Source organism: Zymoseptoria tritici, chromosome 5, assembly GCF_000219625.1.
Source record: "Zymoseptoria tritici IPO323 chromosome 5, whole genome shotgun sequence".
Taxonomy (NCBI): domain Eukaryota; kingdom Fungi; phylum Ascomycota; class Dothideomycetes; order Mycosphaerellales; family Mycosphaerellaceae; genus Zymoseptoria; species Zymoseptoria tritici.
This window is the reverse complement of record NC_018214.1, coordinates 1,043,261-1,068,509: the sequence shown is the minus strand read 5'-3', so window position 1 is coordinate 1,068,509 and position 25,249 is coordinate 1,043,261. Positions and strand designations below refer to the sequence as shown.

Sequence of the window (25,249 nt, the reverse complement as noted above, 5' to 3'; positions counted from 1 at the left end):
CAATATCCTCGCACCAGGATAACAGCCGATATTGGAGGGCACCGGCCATTAGCAGAAGGGGCGCCGGTCACTAGTTATTCCCCTCTAGAGCATGCCAAAAGGCTTGCAAGCGCTGAGATGAAACGTCGTCCGGATGGCCCCACCGCCTGGTAGTTCTATATCCCTTGTCTTCACGACGCACGAGCAAGACCAAACCCATGGCAATACCCTGGCAATAGCGTGAACCATCACCGGCGCTGCGACTTGACTGATGCGAACCACAGCCGCACGTGGCCCGGTACATCGAACCTTGTTCCTATGCCGTGGACAGCCCTGGCCAGCAGTGACCGTGAAATTCCTACCTTTCTTACGAGGAAACGCTCGGCCAAACATGCTCGCCACGTGAGGCCACAATGCCGTATTTGAAGCGGGGAACACCGTGTGTTCGCAGGTATGGCCAGAATCAGGCCGGTCGACATCCCAGTTATCGAGCCTAGAGGTGAGTATAGTGTATGCTCCGCTATGAGCGATCAGATTACCAAAGTCTACAGCCGATGTAGCGTTATACTACAATTAAATGGCTTCCTACTCGCATCCCCATGTCGCCCTGGAGTCCCTCGTTCGAGTCCAGCCTATCAGGAGTAAAAGAGTGTTATCTGGGTTTAGGAACCACTAGGTAGAGATTGTGAACTCTTAAGCTCATCCCCTGTACTGTACTCATGAACTAATGACACACTCAACGCTTGAGCACTTACAGTCAAGCGGACATAAAACTCCGCAATTCCTCTCTGGACGGAAGACCTTCAGACATACACCAAGCACTATCATCAGCCCTTATTCGGTATTGCACACGATCGATTTGACATCCGTCGAACAAGCGAGAGAAGAGTCTTGAGGTGGGTGATTCGTCTCCCCGGGACCATGTCCCGGTTTGATCGAGCGTCAACTGACCACATCGAGCAGCGATTTCACATCACGATGAAGCCGTCTCAATACCTGCTCTCTGCCATGATGCTTTTCTTGCCACCGGCCTTGGCCCTCGAGAAAAAGTGCGGAGGGAAGGGGAACGTCTGCTATTACGACGGCGGAAAGTCGTGCAAAACATTGTCCACCACCCCGTTCAGATTCAAAAACCATCATGATGGAGATCGCTGCTACGACAGGGTTCTTTATTGGGACTGTGAATGCCGGTACGCTGATGCGGACATTCACTGCGATGCGACATGCCCCTAAGTCTGTACCGACATCACCATCTCCGTGCTCCGTCACCAGCACGACAACACAACACTCTCAACACCGACTTCACCTTCAACACCTCCGTGCTCCGTCACCAGCACGACAAAAGGTTCAGGCGTCAGACCTTCCAGACTGACCCGAGAGAGTATTCTCGAAAGAGGAGGAGACGGAGTCGAACACGACCAACACCTTCAACACCGGCTTCACCACCACCGGTTCAACCATCGCGACCCATCCCCTGCCCTTTGCACAATACCCACCCTGCCCTTCTACCACCCATTCATGTCACCACCATCGCCGTCACCAATCCCATCGCTTCCCCTTTCCATCTGAGGTATGTCTGTCGGCGGAAACAGCTGCAGGTCATATTTTCAGCTTAGCTTACTCGAGCCCTTGGCGCCCGGTCTTCTATAGAGGGTCTTCCATAGAGGGTTCACCAAATCAAAACACGCCTTCTCGCAACCAGATCAATGTCCAAACCGCGTCGTTTCCCCTCTGTGATTAAGTGCTGTAAGGTGCGTGACAGATGTCAGCTTTGCGTGGACTCCATGTCTCCGGGAAAAGGAGGCGAGACGAGCCTGAAGCGGTTCCAATATTTCCCAATGAACGGTTCACACGCTTCTCAAAGGTGTATCCGACAACGCCACCGTCGTGAGTCAACGGCGCCCTATCCCGTCAAGCGCACGAGGGAGTCCGCGGGAGAAAAATTGTCGGCGTGGTCCTAAGATCACTCGGGTTTGTCGTCGGAGGTGCGTGCGTGCGAGAGACTGACCCACTGGCTCACTGCTGCGCCAGACATCTACACGTGGAAGCATCCATCCAGTGTCGGTGGACTGAAGTCAAGGTTCGGCTAGAGAGTTGGGTGGAATATGTGAAAGCTGTGCATTGATGTCCTGTTGGCATCGTGGTGAAATTCTCAGTCGTGCGAACCGTTGTGACCCATTCTCCATACCTGGTAGCAAAGATTGGCGTACCTGGACTAGTGAGCGATGAATCCTACGCCGCCGTCCATTCCGCGGCGCTCCTTTTCTGATCCAAACTCTCCTCTGATCATCTCTTCGACGAAGAACTGCCCCCTTCCACCTCGCCGTTCACAATCCTTCCCGCCACATCCCTCCCCACGATTCCTTCCTCCACGCACCCCTCCAACACCTCCAACAAGTCCTCTCCACCCTGCTGACCCGCTCCCGACCCTTCTCCACCGAACATCACCCTGGAAACCTCTCCCGCCACGATCCACCTCCCCTTCGCCTCCTCTTCCACCTCCTCATCCCCACTAGCCTTTGCATGTGAGACGGCGCCTTTATAAAAGGTCTGCGCGTTCTTCACCAGCGTCGGTCCACTACTCCTCACTGAAGCAGACAGATCCGTGCCGGGCATTTGCGTAAAGCGGAGGCGGAGCAGTTCAACATCACCTTTCGACTTGAATACCTCCGCTTTCCGCTCCTTCGCATCGTCCGTCTCGAGTTTACTGGCCGCGGTGTACAGTTCTTGCGAGAGGGAGAGGGTCTTCCAGCACGTGTTGGCGGGTAAATTCGGTCCTCCTCCTTCGCCGAGGACGTCGAGTGCGGAGAGAACCATTTCCATCCTCGCGTCGGCTTCGGCGCAGAGGAGACTCGCATCTGTTTCCTTTCCGGGTATGCTGAAGGACTCGTCGAGGCGGGAGAGATATGTCGCGAAGTCGAGTTGGCGGGCTTCGAATTCAGCGTTGGCGTAGGCGGCGATGAAGACGGCGCGGTCGAGGGCGAGGGAGAGAGTCGCGGGTGTCTGGGCGGTGGAGTCGAGGAGGCGTATGTAGGTTGGTGCTTTATCTTCTGTGAGGGCGCGGGCCATTCCGCCGAGGTCTTGGAGAGCGGAGTGGTCTGAAAGGGGTAGGAGGGTGGTCAGCGCGGAAAGGGAGGCGTGGACTGTATCGAGGAGGTCGCTTGGAGATACGGGTGTTTCGACGGTAGCCTCAGCCATGTCGGTGTCGTCTTCTTGTGCTGCTGATGGAGCGGTTGGTGTAGACGACTCTGCTGCACCCTCTTCAGCGTTCAACGCCACACCACCCTCCTCCACATCTGGAAAGTCCGCTCGATGCTGCTCAAACAACACCTCCTGCCGACTCAAACACACCGACAGCAATTCCAACGCCTCCTGCAACGCTTTACTCGCTTTTGCCTCCTCATCATCCCCTTCATCCTCTCCATCCTCAACCAAGACCTCCGCCAAGCTGGTCAACACCTGCGCCGTATTGAACAGAACATCCACATTCTCCGCGCTCAACGGCAACGCCCGTCGATGCGACGCCAACGTCAGTTCCAACCATTGCAACAATTCCACCCCGATAAAGTCAACCAAGACGGGTTGCTGTGATATCTCCAATTGCAATCGGGCTTTGTTATAGGCGAGATCGAAAGAGGAGGGATGTTTCGCCAGACCTTGGTCGTAGATGTCCAGGGCACGGATGAAGGCTCGAGCGGATTTTTGAGGGTCGCCGACGCGGTGTTTGCCCCCGGCGGACTCTTCGAAGTCGGCGGAGGATTGGAAGTCGTCTGGGGTGATGAGGGAGGCGGCTTTGGGAGGTTTCTTTTTGGGTGGTGGCCGAGCGAATTGTTTAGCTCTAGAGCCTGCCATGATTGTGGTAGATGGACCGTGATGGATTTTTATGTGGTTGTGTCTTGTTCTTCTCGTTGTCCGGGTTCAATGCCTCAGTCCGTCGATGGTGTCTGTCTTGTTCGTAAGGCAGAAAAAGTGTCTCATACCGTAGACCGAATTTCTGCCGAGAAGGGTAGACTAAAGACTAAGCTATGTCATCGGACCGGGTGCGAAACAGCGGCTCGTTCTTCACGGGAAGATAAGGTATAGCGCCAAGACTCACGATGCCGAACGGTGGATTGGGATGAGCCGATGAGGTACTTCTCTGCCGCTTCGGCCTCAACAGATTTGAAACCCGCGATGGGAGGCAGGTGCAGGTACGAGACACACTGGCAACGCGATTCGGATCGAGCAAGACTCCCTGTTCTTGATCGTAGCGATGCTTATGCTTACCGCAAGAGGAACAGAATATTCTACGCTCCCCAGCCGCGATTTCGTCATACCGTAGAAAGTAGGAGATAAGGTAATCATCTTATGCCACTGCACCATCAGGCCAAGGTATTGTCGTATGTCACTTCACTCACCGACTCATCCTCCTAATCCTCCCACCAAGTATCGATTACCTTACCAGCAATCCGACTCTCTTCACGTGAAAGAAAGTCACGGCATTTCAACGGCGGGCGCCCCAACCCAATCCAGCATCATCCCGTTTCGTTTCGCTCGTGCGAACCACGCCGCCTGCTGCCGGTCGATCACCGAAACTCTACACCTTGAGAACCCGCCCACCTTTTTAACCAACCCTCCTCCCTTCCTCTATCTCGATCTCTTCTTCTGAAGAACCACCTGTCGCACAACCACCAACGCCGCTCCGCCAACAACACCACTCCGCCAACAACACCACTCCGCCAACAACACCACTCCGCCAACACCACCACTCCCACCACCGCCAACATGCCCGGCCACCCCAACCTCTACTCCTTCCCCACCACCACCGACCTCGCCCCGCACCTCCGCAAATACATCCTCGACGCCCAAAACGACGCCCTCGCCCGCCACACCACCTTCCGCCTCGCCGTCTCCGGCGGCTCCCTCCCCTCCACCCTCTCCGCCGCCCTCCTCGCCCCCGCCAAATCCCCCTCCGACACCCCCCAATTCTCCCAATGGGAAATCTTCTACGCCGACGAACGTTGCGTGCCCTTGACGCACGAGGACTCCAATCACCGTCTCGTGCAATCGGATCTCATCGATAAGATCCCCGAGGAACTGGGCAAGCCAAAGGTGCATACGATTGATGACTCGGACTTGGAGGATGTGCAGGGTGTGGCGGATCATTATGAGCAACTTCTCGTTTCGTCGTTTGCGTCGAGGGATAGTGTGAAATTGCCGCTTTTCGATCTGATTCTGCTGGGATGTGGGCCGGATGGACATACATGCTCGTTGTTTCCCGATCATGCGCTTCTGAGGGAGACGTCCGCTTGGGTTCTGCCGATTAGTGATTCGCCGAAACCGCCGCCGAAGAGGATTACATTGTCATTGCCGGTGGTGTGTCATGCGGCCAAGGTGGCATTTGTCGCGACGGGCAAGGGGAAGAGAGAGGTGTTGAAGAAGATTTTTGACAGTGAAGAGGGGAGGGTTCTGCCGTGTGGGTTGGTCAATGAGGGGGCCGGGGAGAAGTGTAGTTGGTTTTGTGACGGGGAGGCCGTGGAGGGGGTGAATTTTCCGAGGAGGGGGAGTGTGATTTGAAGAATGAGAGGAAATTGAGGAGAAGGTGATACCAAAATGAAGGGTTGTATGGGGAGGGAATGAGGAAAGAGAAGCGGAGGAATACAGAATGAGCAAAATGTCTCGCGACACGATTGGAGTGACAAGGAAAGTGGATGATATAGAATGGCGGATGGAGGTAGAATAGCTGAACGAATTGACACGGCCAGTGGAACTCAAGTCCTCTCGCGTAGGTTGGTAATGAAGGCCACAAGAAATCTTGCACCGAAAGTCGCGACCATTCTGCTGGGTTGACAAGGCAGGTGCTGAATAGACAAAACTCACCACGAACATCAGACGGCACTGTGCTTCAACATAGTGAAATGTATTGTGTATACCTATGATAGATATCAAGAAAAATGTGAGGGAGAGGCTGTCGCGCTCTCCTCAAAAACCCAGCTCACAATGCCCTCCTTCCCGCATGCTCATCCAACATCTCCCTCGTGCGTCGTCCACCTACAACTTCATCCCCAAAACCTGATGAACCTTCAAACTCTGCCTTATGCTCAAATCCAACATAATCTCCTCACTGCCACCCGGAATCGCATACGCCCTCACATCGCGATACAACCTCTCCACCTTGGCGCCCTGTCCACCACGACTGTACGACAATCCACCAAAAATCTGACTCGCCTCTCGCGCGCAGAATTCGAATGTGACTGTTGCTTGAGCCTTCAATCCCGCAATCGCACCCCCCAACTTCAACATCGCCTCCGTCTCATCCATGCGCTGGCATTGGAAGATGAGCGACTCCATCCAGTTATAACTCGCCTCGATTTGCCGAGCCATGTGTGCGAGTTTGAGACGAATGACAGGGTGTTCGATCAATTTCTGTCCGAACGTCCTCCGCTTGTGGGCGTACTTGACGGATTCTTCGTAACACACGCGGGAGAAGCGGATGCATTGGATGATGATGCCGATGCGTTCGTGGTTGAAGTTGGTCATGATGACTTTGAAGCCCTGGTTTTCTTTGCCGATCAGGTTCTCCACGGGGACTTTGACGTCTTCAAAGGTCACGTAGGTGGTGCCGGAGGACCAGACGCCCTGGCAGTCCATGCGTCGGGTGCTGACGCCGCCGGCTTCGCGCTCGATGAGGAGGACGGAGACGCCGCCCATTCCTTCGCCTCCGGTTCGCACGGCGGTGGTGAAGTAGTCGCACCTGTCTCGTTGTTAGCATATCAGCCTTGCGTATAGATAAGATGCATTCTGCCTTACCAGATTCCGTTGGTAATCCACTTCTTCTCTCCGTTGACGATGTAGTGCTTCCCGTCCTCGGACAGCTTCGCCTCACACGTCAAATTCGCGACATCGCTACCCGCATCAGGCTCCGTGATCGCCAGACAGATCCTCTTGTCACCCGCCAGAATTCCCGGCGCAATGCGGTCCACCAACTCCTTCTTGCCGTGGTTGACGAGAGGTGGCATACCAATTCCGAAACCGCCAATGACGTTCCAGACGAAACCGCCGGAGCCCGCGCGGGAGAGCTCGTCGGTGAGGAGCATCTCATGGAAGAGATCCCACTTCTTCGGATCGACCGAGGCGATCTTGTACTTGGTCAGATGCTCTGGCCATTCGCGTTGGCCCATCAGACCGGCGAGGTATCCACGTTCGCCCATCTCCTTGTAGATCTCATCTGGCACCTTCTTCGCCTCGTCCCATTCTGTCACGTTTGGCATGATCTTCTCCTCCACCCATTCGCGGATCTCCGCTCGCAGATCCGCGTGGGTTTGGTTGAAGTATGGGGTGTGGTAAGTTTGGTACCACGAGGGGTCGGCGTAGGGAACCAAGTCGCCAAATGCGTCCAGAGGCTCGGCAATCTCGGCGGCGGCGGCTGGGCCTGGAGCGGGAGCGATGAAACCGGACTCGGCTTGGGGAACGACGGCTTCCTTCGGGGAGGCCTTGGGGGAGGGTGGAGGAGTGGGTTCGGCGGCTTTCTTGCTGTCGAGCGAGCCGACTTGGAGTTTCTTGTACTTCTTGAGGATGCTCTCGTTGTGGTACTTCCAGAATTGTCTGAGGGTTGCATGTTAGAATGTGGTTCGCATTGGGCTGCTGGGATGCTTCAACACAGCTCAACTGGCCGGGCTGAAGCTTTCTCCAGACACTCACTTGCTCGCATCCTTTCCGGCGACTCTCGTGAGAACTAGCAGATTGTCAGCAGCTTCTCTTTAGCAATCCACTCGTGATCGTAGGAGAGACACACTCTTCTTGCCACCTGGGTGCTCATCTTGGAACTTGGTCAGATCGTAGACATCCTCGTCGACGATGATGTACAGGTCATCGCCCTTGTTGTGCTTGGCCACATCGGCCGTAGAGAAAGTCTGCGACATTGTGAGTGTGGTCGCTGTTCGCTATGAATTGAACTCGAGGAAGAGAGGGAGAGGTTCGAGGAGGACAAAGAGATGAAGTCGAGTGTGAGAGGGAGAAGAAGGAAAGGAAGCAGTAGCAAGAATGGAAAGTAATCCAGTCCTCCTAGTCCAGTCCACGAGGCACAAGACGTGACAAGAAACACGGGGATGTCTACCACATCTGGACTGGACCCAGCGCGTCTTTCCCTTTCACATGAACGCCGAGGGGAAAATGTGGAACATTTGCTCTCCCCCGCGTGATGTGTCTGCTCGTTGTCAGGAGGAGATGCGAGAGATGTGATTGGTTCGATCGCATCGCACCTCGGCTGGAATGGAAGTGGCCGTTTACAGTTTGGCATGTGAAAATTCGTGGACATCCGCATCCGATCTGCGGGACTCTTGGTATGCGACGTCTGGACCCGTGCCGATGCGGCGGAGTAACGAGGGAGCGTAGTTCCTTCAATGCTGATGTATGGATGTGAGGTCGTATGGCACCAGTATCGAGGTCGAAGTTCAGGCCCAGCTCCCACCGCCTCGAAGGCAAGAGCGATTCTCCAACCTACTACTGTCACTGCTCATCTACGCGGCGGAAATGGAGACCGCCCAGACTCTCGCAGAGACTCGCCGCACCGGAACGAGATACGAGCGCATCTCCCCGGGTTTTCTCCAGAGTCAGCCCCAGACCCGAAGAGAGCGGTACGAGGTAAGCAAAGCTGCAGTGCGGCTGACTGGTACTGCGGTACTGCCGTTGACATGTGCAAATCTGCGAGTGCATGTGCTCGTGCAGCGTCTGGGGGAAAACGTCACGCTCTCGAGGACTGGCATGTGAAAGCGACGAAACTCGTCCATTTCCAGAGCTCCATGGTCACCAATGGCGTACATGTACAATTACAGACAACAGAGGAGGCAAGGACGACTCGCTTTAGAAATCTTGATCGCAGTAGTAGGTAATCGCCCACTGCCGTGTATTCTACGTCACCAGCGAGCTTTCTTCTCCAAGTCCAGCTTCATCTGCTCATCAGACAGCTTCAACCATAAGATCGCGATAGCAAAAAAAACCGAACAGCAGTACTTCCATCTTCCCCTCTCTCATCTCAAGCGTTTCCACACAAAACGACCAAAAAGACTCTTCCAACAAGCCCAACATGCCTCAAGAACAAAATCCCGTCGTCGTAACTCTCGCCTCAGAGCTCAAAGAGTCGGGTGGTACGCCCTCCCAATCAATGCCATTTCTCGGCCACCTCGATGTCTAACCCCCTCGCCCAGGTCAAACCCAAGGCATGATCCGCCAAAACGCCATCGTCGACAAAACTCCCCACATCTGCGCCTCTCGCATGATCGCCCTCCCTCACTCCGCCTCCGCGATCCACCACCACGGCGCCCAAGACACCATCGTCTTCGCCCACTCCGGCCACGGCACCATCGTCTCCGAAGGCGGCAAAAAGAAACAACACCTCGCTCCCGGAGACTTCGCTTTGATCCCCGCGTTCGCCGAACACCAGGAAGTGAACGAGGGGGATGAGGAAGTCGTGTGGGCGATTGTGCGGAGTGGAGGGTCACCGGAAGTGGTGAATTTGGAAGGGGGGTGGGGGAGTAGTCAGATCAGTTCACGATGAGTGATGATATGTGGAGACTGCGCGATTTCAAATGTTTTTTGGCATTGAGGATGTAGGTATTGTATGGTTTATCATCTACCACTCGCACTCTCGTCCACACTGCCTTTCCTCCTCCCCTTTGGCAACTCAATAGCGCTCATATGCAGCTCATTAAACACTCGTCTCAACTCGGGACTACTCGGCGGCGCGACACCACTCTCCTCGGCCAGAAAGTAGGCTTTGTACGATATACTCGGCGATGCGGGCTGGGATAAGAATGCAAGGCGCGCGCGCTCGGCCGGGTCGATCTCCATATTCCCGCCTCGCGGGTTGGAGGGGAGGTCGGAGAAGTCTTCGTCGGTGTAGGAGGTGACGGGCGAGGAGTAGCCGGAAGTGGCGGAGGTGGTTTCATCGGAGGAGGAGAGGGAGAATTCAGTGGGGCTGGTGATTGTGCCGTGGGTGAGAGGACGGAACGGAGGGTCGATCATGGAGTTGGTGGGGCGGTGGGTGCGTGGTCGGGCAGGGGCTGGTGAACCGCGATGTGTGGTGGTGATGGATGAGGCGTCACGATTTGTGGCGCTGCGGCGGCGCGAGAGACCTGCTTCGGAGCGGGTGGAGCTGGTGCGGTGGAGGGCGGGGCGGAGAGTGCCTACTTTGACGCCGTGAACGTGTTTGATCGCTCGGTCGAGGGCGAGTTCGATGGCGACCATGTTTCTGATGCGGTCGATTTTCGGCCATGTGGCTTCCTCTCCGGAGCGGACTGCTTTGCGCATAAAGTCTTCGTCCGGGTTCGCGAGGATCTTTGTAGGACGACAGAATCTTGTGTTGGGTAATATGGTGATGTCGCCGGTATAGGATTGGCTGAAGATGGAGTGAACCATGCGCAGGGGGGCGAAATTATCAAATCGCTCAGCCACGGCGACGAAGCCGTGTAGAAGGGTGCTGGAAACGGTACTGGCGGTCTTGCGAACGGGCGTCGAGACTGCCCCCTCTGCTGGGATGAAATGTATGACATGAGGGTTCACTTGGGAAGCGATGAAGTTGTTGACATTGAAGAGGCGTTCCAGGATTCGAGCGGGAAGGTCGCCGGCGATGGAGCCGTCGATCCATTCGTGGTCTGGATGGCCCCAGGTGCCAATCTCTCTTGTTTCCGGGTTCTTCTCTTTGAGGCCTCCGGATTTGAAGACGAGCGGGAGAGAGCATGACGAGGCGACTGCTGTCCAGACGAGGACATTCGGTGCTGTCATGTGGTTCAACAGGCGAGGAAGGTTGTGTCTGTCTCCGCAAGAGACGTGAATGTTCAGCACCATTCCTGTCCGGTTGTAGGCCTCTCTAAAGGTGATGTCGCCGAGGAGATTCCTCATCACCCGACAGAGGTTCTTGATCCGAAAGCCGGGTTCACCGGAGAGGATGTTCAGTCCCATGCCGATCACTCCTTGAATCTCACTGTCGTCTTGAAAGACATTCAAATCGCCTTGGACTAGCTCGTCCAGCTTTGCCGCAACAATCTCCGGTTTCTGCGTGCAAAGCACTGATCCGACAATGCTGCCCGCCGAAGATCCGCACACAATTCTTGGGAGCAGTCCTTCGTCTAGCAAAGTCTTGACCACCCCGATATGACACATGCCCAGCGTCCCACCTCCCGACAACATCAGTGCTGTATTCCCAAACGACTGTCTCGCAGCCTTTAACACTTGCAAATATCGGTCCACATTCGGAGCGTCCAACGTCTCGCAGTGTTCCATCAATCGTTCAATCGTGTACTTGACAACATCTGTGTATTCGTCGATCAAGAATTTCGTTCCGGTGTGGCAATGTAGATACAATTGCACGTTGCACATCGCGCCGAGGTCCCTCTTGAGGTCGTTGCGGATGTGCGACAGCATTTGCTCCATGTCTCCTGCATGGTTTGCCCGCTTCAGTGTGTCCAGTCGATGTCGTATCAAATCCATGTCGCAGTCCTCCGAGTCTTCCTCCAACTTCCAATGGTGGTTCTCTTCCAATTGATCCAACCGGTCCGCCGCCGCTCGGTACTCTCTTGCGTTCCTGGCGTTCTTCATGCGTCGTCGCTCCATCTCTTTCCTCGCCCTTCGTAGGTTGCTGTCATCTTCATCTGTGCGTGTCCATGGCATATAATGTTGAATGTCCTGAACGATTTGATGTCTAGACGAAGTCGTGGTCGTGTGATCGGTTCCGTCATTGTGCTCTGTCGTATTGCGATTCCTTTGACCATCACCGCCTGGCCCTCTGCAAAGCAACGCAGCTGGGTTGCCTGATAACACCTCCATGAGCCATGTGTGGTGTGAGGAATGTTATGGAGACAGAGGAAAGTGAGTTCGTTCCAGTAGACCTTCGACCATCGGCTGAAGTGACGTTGTCCGAACTCGTCCCGCGGTATGATGCGTTGTTCGTGAAGGGTCCCGTTGTTGTTAGAAGGGAATGAGGTGCAAGGATGTCCCACGAATCCCGGGTCCTGGGATCGACTATTTTTGTTGTGACGACGTTGGTGGTGAGGAGGAGTCGGAGAAGGTCAACACACCGTTCGATCGAGGAGTATACAGCGCTATGAAATGGAATCTCAAATGGCGGAGAGCGGCGGCGGCAGTTGGATCGAACAGATGGAGGTCATGCGGTGCGCTAGTAAAGACAAACGACCACGCGCGCTAGCCATGACCGACCGTTCCGTCTATACGATCGACTGACTTTCCTGGGGACGGGACGGCAACGCGTGACGAGAGCAGCGATGCGGCAAAAGGAAACCTGACTCTTATGTCGGGGGCGGAAAACGATGGACTTCACTCCGGTTCACCGCCTGGAGCCATCTTTTCTCATGAACCGGCGTTTAATGGATCGAAGCCAGGTGACCACCTGGGCAGGCCTGCAAATGGAGGCGTAGGAGGAAGAAAGTTGTCATCATGTGAAAGAGGACAACGGGGATGGCTTGACGACCCATCATTAGGTTTGCCTGCCACATTATTACATCAGCCGTGTGTCACATGTGCCGGCTGCCATCTCGATCCTTCAGATTCGTCGTGTCATCTCCTCATCATGGCATAGGTATACACAAACCCTCTGGCTGGACAGGACGACGGTCAAAGCAGGCACAGAGACGACAGTGCGGTGCGCACATGAAAGGTAGGTCTACTCCTCTGCAGTGTCACGCACACCGCATCCCTTCCGGCGATCCCCTCGATCCTGGCAGTCCACTCTTCTGGAGGACCAAGTACCGGTTTCGAAGTACCGCATCCACAATCAACCAAGCCACCTTCTGCTTGATGAAGAACATGTAAGCAGCCAGGCAGACACAATAGGCAATCAATACTCGATCCCCCAAACGACCACCACCCTCCCGAACTCGCCGCATACACAGTAAGAATTCCATCAGTGACCACATGTCAACCCTCAGTCAGCAGACGAGACAAGACGTAGACGAGACGCACGATCACTCTCCCTCGGGGCATCTCTCGCCAACCTGCTTGCAGCTCAGCCTCGAACCTGCCGATGTGTATGCTGTGTCGTGTGTGGTCGCACGACGCATCGATTTGGTCCTTCTTTTTTCCATGAGGTAAAAATGTCCTGACGGATGACCCTGTGTCTCGACTCTTCGTCCCTTCATTCATGTATTCTGCCGAATGTGAGGCAAGTTGAAACGAGAGACACTAAGTCATGAGAAGGGGAAGACATCGATGACTCCAGGCCTTCGCCTGGTCTCGGCGATGACGGAGGAAAGGTGACTGAGGGTGTTGATGAGGTACCTTTGACGTCGTGGAACTATTTCACATGCTGACATGTGAAATCGACGGACGCACGACAGGTAGAGCACAGATATCAAGTCAACTGTTGAACAGCATTGAAACGCAAAGTGTGATTGCAAAAGCGTCTGTAGGTCGCCGATTCCAAGGTATCATAAATTCATCACATCGTCAAAGAACAATCCCATCTCATATCTCCAAGAAGCGCCTCGTCCACGCCTGGGTATCACTCCATTCCACTCCCCTTCGCCTGCACGACCAACAAACTCGCTCGGATTCCACTGCTCGCCATAATCTCCGCCGGCGCACCCAGGCACTCTGTCGTCGCCGCGTTGGCGCTGCCTCCTGCTGTACTCGATTTGAATTGCCCAACATGTCTACCCACTACGATGATGTCTCCTCCGTTCCGCGGATTTTGCGCGACTTCGGCCTGCGCGCGTGAAAGTGCGTCTTGCAATTGAGATGTGCTGGACACAGACTCGAACACCACGCGAGAGGAGAGCGACGCTGGGAGGGAGCGTTGAAGCGTAGCGAAGAAGGAGGCGGACTCGGAGCGATGGGACGTCGTTGACACGGCAGTCAAGAAGGTCGGGCGCTTCTCAGAGGTTTCGCCTTGAGGTTCAGTGGGCGCCGCGGTGATAGAGTCTTCAGCCTCGTAGTACACGATCGTAGCCGTCACTCCGGGATTCTCAGCCAGTTGCAGAACCAACCTCAACGCCACGTGGTCGTCCGCTCCAGCGCCAAAGAAAGGCATGAAGATGTGGTGGCTCTGATCGACATTCAACAGTGTCGTCGGGTGGTCGCGGTGGGCGCTGCGCATGCTCATGCCGCTAACAGTGCGGTGCAGCGTCGCCTGGCGCTCTCTCAACGACCCGGAGAATCCTGTGTTGATGAACACAGCCGTGTTGCACTGCGTGCTGTCGAGGGCCTGCCGGACAAACGCCGTGTATGTGTCGCTCGAGAGCTTGTTGCGTACGTTGTCGTTGGAGACGACGGTTTGCATCTCGCTCAAATTGCCAGTCTCGCTCCAGGGAATGAGCAGCAGGTCGGATTGTTCTTCGACAGCCTTGTTGACGAGTGTATCTGCGAAGCTGGCCTGAGGAACGACAGTCACTTCGCCGGAGACTGCGAGGTTGAAGAGTTGTCCCAAGACTCGGAATGCGTTGATCACCGGGTCGAAAGCGGCGTACTCGTCTACCTCGGACACTTTCATCACCGCCGATCCACGTTCTGTGAGCTCGGCAAGTCGCACACCGTGTACTGCTACACTGCGGTTCTTGTGAGAATCTTGCTCGGGTTTGAAGTCCTTCTCTGCCTCGCGGGAAGGGTGCTCTCTTAATGCGATCTGCGTTGGTTTCCTCCCGAGCATAGAGACAAACGCCAAAAGCGTAGGCATGTTGTCCAGTCGCAAGTACACAAGGAGGTTCCTGATCTTAGCAGACTCCTCCTTCTGCACCGCCATGCTGTCGGTCTCTGTCGTAGAGTCACTGATCGGCTTGCCGGTATCCCAGTCGATCTCACCACGCTTCCAGGCTTCCAGCTTCCTCTGATACCACGGAGGGTACAGCAATTGCACGAGTGGAGTCGTTGCGAAGGTGGTGACCAAAGCCATGACCACGAATATCGTGAACGTTCGTACACTGAGGATTCTAGCCTGCAGTCCGATGTTGAGCACGATCAATTCGACAAGTCCCTTGCAAGACATCAAGGCGCCGATCGTGAAGGATTCTCTCCACACTAAGCCATTGACTTTGGCGCCCAAAGTGCCTCCAGCGAATTTGGCGATGAAGGCAATGGCGATAACGCCGATCACATAGGCCCAAGTGATGCCGTCGTCGAGCAGACCGATGTTCGTGGAGAGACCCGAGAGGGCAAAGTAGAGAGGGAGAAACAGGGCGGTGACCAGATCCTCAATCTTCTCGGTCAACTTGATGGCGAAACCTCCGTCGTGGGGACAGATCAAGCCAGCCATGAAAGCCCCGAAGATGGCGTGTACACCAATGACTCCTGTGAAGAAGGACGAGACCAGTGCGATCATAAGAGTCAGTACAACCGCGGACTGGGATGGACCATCCTGAAGAGCACCGCTGCGCTTGAGGTACCACAAGAAGACCGGACGAACTGCCAGGAACAGGAAAAGAGCGTATCCCACGCAGGTCAGCAATACCCACAGAGCTGTGAGTCCACTGCCAGCATTAACCAGAGCAACGCAGAGAGCGAGCAGAATCCAGCCAACAACGTCGTTGCTCACACCGGCTGATAGCGTGATCACACCGACTGGTGTCCCGAGTAACTTCAACTCTGACAAGATACGGCATAGCACAGGGAAGGCCTGGAATCCGTCAGCAGTTGTCCGATTCGCAGCACCTGCAAACAGCCTACCGTAATCGCCATGGCAATACCAATGAACAACGCAAAGGTCCCAAAATTGATGTCCACAATATCCGGCTCATTCCCAAACTGGTTGTACAATCCCCAAGCTATTGCGCATCCCAAGCCGAACGGCAATGCCATACCCGCCGTGCCCACACTCAGCGCAACCTTCCAATTGCTGAAGAAGAATCTCACATCCACCTCTAGTCCCACCAAGAACAAGAAAAGCACCAATCCCAAGTTCGCGACAAGATTGAGGTTCGGTATTGAGGCTGGAGGGAAGATCGCGGCGGAAAATCCAGGTATCCGTCCCATTACGGTGGGACCTAGCATGATTCCTCCTATGACTTCGGCGATGACTCGAGGTTGGCGCATCTTCGAGAGAGGCCAATGGAGGAGGCGGCAGAAACCGATGATGATGCCGGCTTGGATGATGAAGAGGATAATGGGGTTCTGGAGAGGCGGTTCAGCACTGGGTGATCGTACAGAACATGGTACTACAATGCTGAACTGACCTTGGAGTCATACTGGCTGGGATTCTCTCCTTCGAGAATCCCACCTTGAGGCTTGACGCCTGTTGCTGTTGCCGCCGCGGCAGTCCTGGTCACTGTATTCGTGACGAACTCGGTCACTGTCGTCGCCATCTTGCAGACACGCAGGAGAAAGTTGACTTGCGACTGGCGCAGTCGAAACTCGAGGGTCGACGAGTATCAAGTAGTCCCCGTGGCTCCAACGTGGTGGTCACGCTGCTGGAAGCCAAGGCAATGCGGTGGAGAGCGAACAGGTGGATAGCGAGATCCAGGTCCGGATCAAAGAGATCGGAGGTCAAAGGAATGATGGGAAGGTTGGGAAGGATGTGAGAGCGTGACCTACCGTCAACAGGGGAGACAGCTTACAATAAGCATCTCGCCGTCCGCCGTCAAGTGCATCGGTGAGGTACCTAAGGAAAACACCGCATGTGCTTGGGACGGAAGAGGTCGAGACTCGGCTGTAGGAATGCTAGCAGCTTCGCCTCCAGCCAATCGCCATGCTTCTTGAATTTGTCGAGCCTTGCATAACGTTTCGTCTTTGGTGATCACGATGTCTGGCCGACCTTCACTCGCTGTTTCCCCGTCAGCATCATGTCGTATCTGTCAGCTGTAAGGGTTGCCGTGGCTCGGGCATGCGTACGCCAAAGCCTTGGCCGATTCGCCTCGAGAGCGAGGTGGACTTTAGGGTTTGAGACCTGGACAACGTGCTCGGGTGGTCAATAGAAAGGTCTCGTTCTATCCGCTGCTGTTATCGTCCGGTCTTGACTATCTGAAGATGTGCTGTAGGAAGAATGAAATAGTGCGTCCCGTCAGTTAACGACATCCTTTGGACCAAGAGCAAGATGTCCCGAATTCAAGCCATGTTCTTGGATCCAGGTCGAAGAGGGATTGAGCATTGATCACAAGCACGCTAATTTAGAGTTCCAAGACCTCGAGCTAAGACCGACACGCTACTTTTAGCGCTGCCCTCCACGTAGCTGCAGACAATGGCGGCGAACGTTTGCAGGCCAGTCAGGTGGGCAGACGTCTGCATACGATTAGTTGACTTGGGATCCCTATCCTCTCTGCTGACAGTCATGCTGTGCCGCCCATAAGTTCTGTTGCGCAAGTATACGACGATGACCCGAAGGAGAAAATCGGCCCTGACAGATGACACCACGGTACATTAGCTCACGAGTTCATCGACTAAGACGAGGGACGAAGACCCAGTACTGTTCGGAGTCACGGCTGTGGGTGGTGCAACCCTGGGTCTTTGAACAGTCAGGTGAAGCTGACAGACTCTGGCTCGGATGATAGAGCAAATGACCGCTCACACTATGCGCCAGCCAAGAGGTGTAGGACAAGGGACTTCGTGGCCTCGCGGCAGACAGTCTGCTGAGCATCAACATCCTCTTTTTTGTCTCTCCATAACGCCTACGCGATCTCAGCTGTCCTGCATCATGCAAAGAATCTCAAGCCATGTCAGCAAATATCTCGATCGCGATTATGATACATCGTCTCCACTTCCGAGACCTTCCTCCTAATCGCGGAATTTCCTGTTCTTGTTCTCGCCAAACAACGTCGCGCGAACGGTAGGTAGAGCGTCGCTCTCGAGCAGGCGCAGTCGCTCTTCGAACGTGTTGTTGACGTCAATCTTGCCTGTGCTGTTGAGGATGATGACACCTCCGGCGCTAAGACACAAAGTTAGCAGGTTGCTTCTGGAAAGCTATAGTGAATTAACGGGCGACTTACGACTGATCTGGGATCTTGTCCGAATCAAGCTGAATGTCCACCTCACGTTTCATGTTCTTCTTGTACTCCTCCTTCGCACTGTCCGCAGCCTTCTTCACCACATCGTCATCCTTCTTCCTGCACTTGAGCGTGACCTTCTTCTCGTTCACCAATGCGTATAGTCCCTCCAAGATCAAATTGCTGAGCACCTTCTCGTACTTCTTCTTGTCCTTTGAAGCTGTATCCGCAAGCTTCTTGTTGGCATCCTCAAACAGCGAGTCGAGCAGCTCTTGTCTCGCACTCAGAATGCGCAGTCGCTGCTTGTTGGCGAGTGTGGACTTTGTAATCTGCTGGCTCATGCCGGCTTGAGTGAACTTCTTCTCGTACTCCGTGTCCATCCGAGATGTCTCTGAGCGAACGAGCTTCGACTTCTCAATGCTGAACTCCTCATCCGCTTTGAGGTGGATCTCGCGCGCCTTCTCCAAAGCCTCCTGGCGGATGAAGGCAGTCATCTTGCGAAGCTCGGTGTTGACTTGATCGTCCGACATGGCGTGTATTTGAGACATGGTTGTGCTGGTTGAAGTGGTGGTGACGATGGTGATCGTGAGCTCTTGGAGGCGGGATGAGCAGTCTAGGCGAAGCGGAGCTGGTGCGTAGCTCGAAAAAGCTGAAGATGGTCGAGGATATTCGGTTGGCGGATGGTTCAGAGCTCCAATGTTGGTGGTACAAAGCAGGAGATGCTATGCTGGATACAGCACGGTGATGTCGCTCCAGTCAAAGTCAAGCTTAACCCAATCGGGAGGAGGTACCACTTACACCTGCCGCTTGAGCATCGTCTACAGACATCGTCGCCAGGTACTTCACCGCTGGTGTGTATTGCATTACCCTACGACTGGACCTCACAAAGAAGTGCCTGCTCCTTCGACGGAGGTGCCCACGCCGAAAATGGTCGCACAATAACGATCGATCCTCTTGACACCACATCCAGCAAACCCACATCCACAACAGAAGCGTCAACATGGACGACGCGAAGACGCAGATGAGCCCAGAGGGCGCGATGGCGATCGGGATTATCGTTGGGTTGTTGTCAACATGCGTGCAATCTGTGGGATTGACGCTACAACGAAAGTCACACATGCTGGAGGATGAGAAAGAAGATCATGTCTCGCGACGACCTCCCTACCGACGAAGGAGGTGGCAAGTTGGCATGCTGTTGTTCTTGGTCGCAAACATCATTGGATCGACGATACAAATCGTCTCCCTACCATTGCCGTTGTTGAGCACGCTGCAGGCTTCTGGTCTGGTGTTCAATAGCGTCATGGCGAGCTTGCTTCTGAAAGAGCCGTGGACTTTGAGGACTGCATACGGAACAATACTGGTTGCTGCAGGAGCCATTCTGATCAGCTACTTCTCTGCGATGCCGGAGCCAAGTCATGACCTACAACAACTGCTGCACTTGTTGTCCATGCGAGGGTTCCTGGTCTGGTTCATTCTCTCGTTGGTCTTTGTGCTCGCGGTGGTGATCATGACATTCGTCTTGCGCCGCTGCATCTCAAGTCAACGGAGTGAATCGCCAAAGACACTGCTGATCAATGGCATGGCTTTTGGCCTGGTTTCTGGCGTTCTGTCGGCACATGCACTTCTCCTGGCGAAGAGTGCAGTGGAGCTCATTGTACGCAGCTTGACGCACCACCAAAATCAGTTTAAGACGTTTGAGCCCTGGCTTCTGGTCCTGGCCTTCTTGTTTCTGTCGCTCTCGCAGCTCTACTACCTCCATCATGGTCTGAAGCTCATCTCGACGAGTATCCTGTATCCGTTCGTTTTCTGCGTCTACAACATTGTGGCGATCCTGGATGGCCTGATCTACTTCCAGCAGATGGACCGATTGCCCCCCTTGCACGCTGGACTGATTTCGCTTGGAACGGTCCTGCTCCTGGCTGGTGTGTTCGCACTCAGCTGGCGGCTGCAAGACGATGAAGATGAAGAGCATCATACCGTCAAAGCTGAAATTCCTCAGACAGTCCTCGCGCCTGGAATGGGCTTTGTTGGAGAGCCTGATTCCGACACGAACGAGACAGGCTCGCTGTATGACGAGGATGACGAGCTTGATGACGACGAAGCCACGGAAACGACGAGTCTGGTTCACAAGCCGCTCCCGAGAAGTCAATCGTCTCAGGGCAGGGTGCCTAAATCGAGGTCAAAGTCAACTCACACCCAGCACTCCCAACACACTCAGCAGACCCACAGGCGAAGACGGCGAGCGGCCACGTTGAAGGAAGTTCAAGCAATATGGGGAGCGGTTGGTGAGTCTGACGACCGATATGGAACTTTCGATCGTCCAGCATCCTCGACATCCCACCCTGTCCGCCCCTCGCCGGCAAGCCCGACACTGCCCAGACGCCGTCGTCGATCCACCGTTGGTCGAGGTCTAGATACTGTTGAGACAAACGACGTGGAGGCAGACGTCCCCCAACGAATGTCTCGATCGAGCACGTTGCCTAGCCATGCACAAACAATAAAGCGCAGGAGCTCTTATCATAGTGGCGCGCTATTCTCAGACCTACTCAAGGGTGACTGGTGGCTGTTCAAGCGGAAGGACAAGGACGACCAAGTTGATGATGATAATGAGCAAAGGCCTTTGAATGGTCACGAAGGGTAAGGTCAATGATCCCAAAGAGCGACAGCGAATATCGATACATGACCGTACAAGAGGCTCTACGGTTCCGCTTCTTCTTGTCTTTCTGAACATGTGTTTTTGCTGCGGGCACCGTAGTCCTTCACTGAACTCCAGGTCTGAGCAAGCTTCGTGCCCCTTCTTGGAGGAGCATGCTTGCAACGGCCATGCCGAGAGCGTCCGCCTCCGCATCACTACGAACCGAAGCCACGTTCTCAGCAGTAACGTCAGATGTTCCTTCGATGTGAAGCACGGTAGCACGCAGATGTAAGATATCTTCACCCTCGAACTCCGACCAAACACCGATTGGAGAGGAGCATCCGCCCTGAAGATGCCGCAGCATTGACCTTTCTGCCATTGCTCTCCATCTCGAAGGCGCATGATCGAGGCACCGCACGAGTTCAATCGTTCCAGGAGCATCCTCGCAAGCTTCGATACCAAGCGCGCCCTGCCCTACCGCATAAGGGAAGCGAAGACTATCGAGTCGGTAGGTGATACGATGCTCAAGCTTCAAACGAACAAGACCAGCGGTGGCTAAGATGATGCATGCGAAAGGCGACGAAGGTGCATCGAGCTTCGAAAGCCGAGTGTCCCTGCAGAGCATCAGTCGGTGAGGAGTAGTCAATCTTCGTCATCACCTTGAGCGAATGCGTACACGTTGCCACGACACGCCTTGACCTTCAGATGAGGCCAATTTCGCCGCACCAGAGCCTTCCTCCTCGACGAACTCGTGCCAACGATCGATCCCGGCGGCAGTTCATCCAAAGACGCAAACTCCGAGCCGGCTTTATGTCCTTGAGGCTGTGAACCAGGATATCACTTTTGCCGGCAAGCAGGTCGGCTTCTAGACCTGTGGTCCAGAGACTCTTGCCGACGTCTGAGCCGCCGATCTCCTTTGCGAGTTGCACGAATGGAGTGTGTTTATCCGCATCGCCCACGACGGTGTGTGTTTTGATGTCCAAGGATGGTGGATGTCCAAGGCATTGTTGGAGAGTGGTTACGATTAGACGAGCTTGGATGGCGGCGAGGTCTGATTTCCGGCAGCCGATGGTGAGGACGTGAGCGTCTTCTGTAGTCCTCCTGTCGATGTTCTGGGAGAGCATGTCGGTAGTAGTCCTAGAGATGGTTGTCAGTCTAGGGAGAGTTGCCAACAAAAGTTCGGAGTAGAGTTGTCAATGGTGATATTGCCGCGAGAAGTTTGGATAAAACTGCCGATGAGGACCTTGAAAGGGCCCAACGTCGTGTCGTACGATGTTGTTGTACAATTATTGCCTAAAGATCTTACCGTCAGCTCTTCCAGATCAGCTGTAGATCCTGCCGAGCAATTCTTTCTTCGAACAATGTTAAGCATGCCGATCTACTCCGCGCAGAGCAAGCTCCGAACGGAGCTCGATTGTCTGCTGAATGGAGGAAGCCATTCTTGTTCTGCCGCTGCTACGCAGTTGTGGTCCGCTGCGATGTCCTGCAAAGGCCCGGTCACTGGTTACAAGAACATACTAAGTTAGCACATTTGCCGCAAAGTTCGCGGATTGAAGGACCATTCCTGTCCGCGATCATCGCAAGGAGAGGTACCACAGCAATGCCGGTCAAGCATGCCGCTTTGTGATGAAGATGGACCGTAGCGTCGTGCGCGCTGATAGAGGGTGCAACGTCTGACTCGTCCACGGCTCGTCATGTGGCCGTGTGATGAGAGACAACGAAGCAGCGATACCGTCTTGTCGTTCTTTCGAAGACGTCAATGCTGGCGGTATTGTTCCTAGGAAGGATCCTTGACTGCAGGGCGATGGACAATGCAGCCAACCTAAGGTACGAACAGGCCAACAGGCTTGGAAGACAGGTGGTGCTTCAGCTCGCCTACCCATGGAGGTATCTCAGAATGCTCTTCAATCGGACATCAATCATGCCAGTCTTGGTGTGACCAGCCCGGCACTGAGACTCGCAAGGCTTTCGACAGACGTTGTGGAAGTCCTCCGTTTATGCCACTCCCTCGAATAGCTGTTGATGGGACAGCTTCAGAACGGAGATCACATTCTTGGTCCACGAACTGCAGCCTCAGGCTCAACAAGCATGACTCAGCTAATAGTTTGATTGTGGAGCCTGCAGACAGCCGCTAGTGAGTATAAGTATTTTCAGACGAGAATTTCTAACCCTCTCTTCTTCTTCTTTTCCTTTTAGCTCTCTTTGCCTTTTGGCTTAGGTATGTCACACTTTCACCCCTCCTCGGCGACGACAGCATTGCTAACAGTACCCTTCAGATCAAGTGTAGTATCTGGTATGCTTTCATCCAAATCGGGACATCTGGATGCAGTTGCTGACCTCTACTTCCAGTTCTTTTCAGTTTAATCTCTGAAACGTCACTACGGTGACATTCTATGATTATACTTATTTTTGGACCTCCGCCGGTGGCCGCTGAGCTTGCTCATGTCATTGACGACCGTGTCGCCAGTATTGCACTGCCTCTGGCTGACGCGAACTACTTTTTTCATCATTGTCGGCGCCCATGGGCACTGCGACGGAGAAGAGAGGAACAGTGCAGAGTTTGCAAGCTTGGCCCGGCTGCGCGCGCACTGCCAAACGGCGGAAGTTGGAGGCTGTCGAAAATCTCGGCGTTTTCTCCTCTCTAGTTCTACTGCTCTCTCGACAAGATTGGCTGCGTTGTGTGTTGTACGGGCGTGAGCTGCACAAGGAGATGTGTGTAGCTGCGGCCACATGCGCTACATCTTGCCGCGCATATGGTCTTGGTTCATTCACGTGGTATGTTTGGTGAACTGGCTGACTTCAACACTACAAGGCCACTTCATACCATTTCACAGTCTGCGGACGTTTGATGCTGCTCGATTTTCATGTACTCTTATCTTTGTCGATATCTCTGATGCCAAAAGCGCGACCGAGATTGCAGAGCGAGAGAACGCCCTGCAGACCGGACCAGTCCCGCCTTCGACGGCTGAGACTGGCATGAGGAACTCGACACCATCAAAAGACGCGTCGATTGGCCTCGAAATGTCCGGCTCTGGGATCGCTCGACTTTGCTACGCCCTTTCAGACTTCTGTGCATGCCTCCGATCATTTCTGCGTCTCAGCACCTAACTTTCTCAACCCTGTCATATACATATCAGAAGCAAGACCGATGTTCCCGAAGCCGTTCGGGTCTGGTTCTTTCTTGGTACTGGCACTGGAACAATTCTGCGCATAAATGTCTCGTCCTCGCCAGCGAAGAGTTGCGAATTCGCCGTCCAAAGCGGCTGCAATACAAGGACCTTGGCTGGACAAATCGGAGCATCGAAGTCAGCGATCCGGCAGGCAATTGCAGGCAGAAATTCGCCTCTGATTGAAAATTTTGGCAGCATTTCAATACCAGCAGGCCGATTCCTGTATAAACGGCTACTGGAAGCCAACGCTCGATCATGGACGGCCTTGGGGTTCACTGAGGCTTATCAGCGGGTTGAGAACAGAGGCCGGATAACGCATGCTTGTTGGAGCATCGAATCGTCGAGGAAAGACTCGCGAGGATCGAGCACAGTCAATCAGTGACAGCAGTCAGCTCCCTCCATCCACCACTTCAAATCGTGCTCGGTTACTCCCAACGAATGGCGATAAGTCTAGTCATCCCTCACTTTGCTTTGAGACCGTCTGGTCGAGCGTTCGACAGGAACACAAATGCGTCGCGGAGGGCACAGAGTGTGGCTTCAACGCCAACAGCGGATACGCGGACTGCGCGTGTGGCCATGGGACATACATGTTAGAGACGGCCTCCACAACGCTATTATCTTCCAATGATGGCAATGGTCTGGAGCGGTCGATATTGTCTCCAGGGAATGTGCACTCCTTCCGTGGTTCTGGTCCAGGGTCTGTACTTCTTGCTTCAAATGGCACGCTGTGAATGTCAACGGCACCCGACACTGGGTCAAGCGCACAGCCATCCCCTGAACATCTTCGACCAATGTCCGCATCGCGATCGTGGCGACCATGTCTTTTCTCCCGACGTTATTGAATCCTGAATGAGAACTTTCTTTGTACTTGTTTGCCATACCAAGTACTGTCGATGTGTTCGTCGATGCTTTTGCACGATTCTTCGACTTTCATGACGGCTCGGAAGTGTCGATGCCCAGTGTAAGGATTATGACTTATTCCTTGCTTGTGTCCGGAGGCTGTGCAGCGTATGGAGCATCGAATGAAGTGGTCGCTTCGGTTGCAGGCTCCAAGGCATGTCCAGGCACCGATGTGATGCCTGCTGATCGACACATTCATCCCAGGCCGGGTATGACCGGCGACCACTCCAATACGTTCAGCGAATGATTTGTTTCCGCAAGCCTCCGTCGACACGGATCGTGGCACTGACGATCGGAGCTGAGTTGTGGTCAAGTGTCAAACCGGAAGGAGACATGGATGATTCGAAGGGGATATAATGCCCGCACTTCCTCCAGTTTGACCTGATCCTTTTTCTCGTAAGACGCTCAGATTGAACGCAGCAGCTGTTATTTGCAGATTCCCGACAACTCTCGTGAGCCAATCTCAACCACTCGAGCGCTTGTTCATCACAGCTGACGAACGGTCTTCATCGCAGCGACCGCAACAACACACACACCTACCACGTCTTGCCACCATCATCATGCGATTCTCGTTCGTCGCCGCAGCCCTCTTCTTCCTCTCCGGGCTTCCCTCCGCTCTCGGAAAGTGCGATCAAGTCTGCAAAATCTGTACAGGCCAGGTGAGACGT

General features: G+C 54.3%; 9 protein-coding genes across 9 annotated transcripts; 3 read left to right on the top strand and 6 right to left on the bottom strand.

Moving 5' to 3' along the window:
- Positions 1-746: 746 nt before the first annotated feature.
- On the top strand, positions 747-1,355 carry MYCGRDRAFT_104462 (uncharacterized protein; the record flags this gene model as incomplete). Its single annotated transcript, XM_003852622.1, has 1 exon — positions 747-1,355. The coding sequence occupies one exon, from the start codon at positions 901-903 to the stop codon at positions 1,210-1,212; it is 312 nt and encodes a 103-aa protein (XP_003852670.1).
- Positions 1,327-3,831, bottom strand: MYCGRDRAFT_109451 (uncharacterized protein; the record flags this gene model as incomplete). The annotated part of the gene is made up of 4 exons (XM_003852111.1): positions 1,327-1,484; positions 1,601-1,623; positions 2,000-2,014; positions 2,357-3,831. 4 exons carry the CDS (start codon positions 3,829-3,831, stop codon positions 1,327-1,329), a joined length of 1,671 nt encoding a protein of 556 aa, XP_003852159.1.
- Positions 3,832-4,424: 593 nt separating this feature from the next.
- Positions 4,425-5,535, top strand: 6PGL (phosphogluconolactonase; the record flags this gene model as incomplete). The annotated part of the gene is made up of 1 exon (XM_003852623.1): positions 4,425-5,535. The coding sequence occupies one exon, from the start codon at positions 4,744-4,746 to the stop codon at positions 5,533-5,535; it is 792 nt and encodes a 263-aa protein (XP_003852671.1).
- Positions 5,536-5,860: 325 nt separating this feature from the next.
- MYCGRDRAFT_104459 (uncharacterized protein) lies at positions 5,861-8,050 on the bottom strand (the record flags this gene model as incomplete). The annotated part of the gene is made up of 4 exons (XM_003852110.1): positions 5,861-6,712; positions 6,769-7,563; positions 7,660-7,693; positions 7,754-8,050. The coding sequence occupies 4 exons, from the start codon at positions 7,878-7,880 to the stop codon at positions 6,010-6,012; spliced, it is 1,659 nt and encodes a 552-aa protein (XP_003852158.1).
- Positions 8,051-8,820: 770 nt separating this feature from the next.
- Positions 8,821-11,568, bottom strand: MYCGRDRAFT_86046 (uncharacterized protein; the record flags this gene model as incomplete). Its single annotated transcript, XM_003852109.1, has 2 exons — positions 8,821-8,856; positions 10,147-11,568. The coding sequence occupies 2 exons, from the start codon at positions 11,566-11,568 to the stop codon at positions 8,821-8,823; spliced, it is 1,458 nt and encodes a 485-aa protein (XP_003852157.1).
- Positions 11,569-13,471: 1,903 nt separating this feature from the next.
- On the bottom strand, positions 13,472-16,460 carry MYCGRDRAFT_71986 (uncharacterized protein; the record flags this gene model as incomplete). The annotated part of the gene is made up of 3 exons (XM_003852108.1): positions 13,472-15,577; positions 15,628-16,071; positions 16,134-16,460. The coding sequence occupies 3 exons, from the start codon at positions 16,260-16,262 to the stop codon at positions 13,472-13,474; spliced, it is 2,679 nt and encodes an 892-aa protein (XP_003852156.1).
- A 1,140-nt stretch (positions 16,461-17,600) lies between these two features.
- Positions 17,601-18,547, bottom strand: MYCGRDRAFT_58858 (uncharacterized protein; the record flags this gene model as incomplete). Its single annotated transcript, XM_003852107.1, has 2 exons — positions 17,601-17,818; positions 17,880-18,547. 2 exons carry the CDS (start codon positions 18,422-18,424, stop codon positions 17,668-17,670), a joined length of 696 nt encoding a protein of 231 aa, XP_003852155.1.
- A 191-nt stretch (positions 18,548-18,738) lies between these two features.
- MYCGRDRAFT_104455 (uncharacterized protein) lies at positions 18,739-19,360 on the top strand (the record flags this gene model as incomplete). Its single annotated transcript, XM_003852624.1, has 1 exon — positions 18,739-19,360. A coding segment is annotated over one exon (483 nt), but the record flags the coding sequence as incomplete, so codon positions are not given.
- A 1,275-nt stretch (positions 19,361-20,635) lies between these two features.
- Positions 20,636-21,635, bottom strand: MYCGRDRAFT_86044 (uncharacterized protein; the record flags this gene model as incomplete). The annotated part of the gene is made up of 2 exons (XM_003852106.1): positions 20,636-21,125; positions 21,238-21,635. 2 exons carry the CDS (start codon positions 21,633-21,635, stop codon positions 20,636-20,638), a joined length of 888 nt encoding a protein of 295 aa, XP_003852154.1.
- Positions 21,636-25,249: the final 3,614 nt, after the last annotated feature.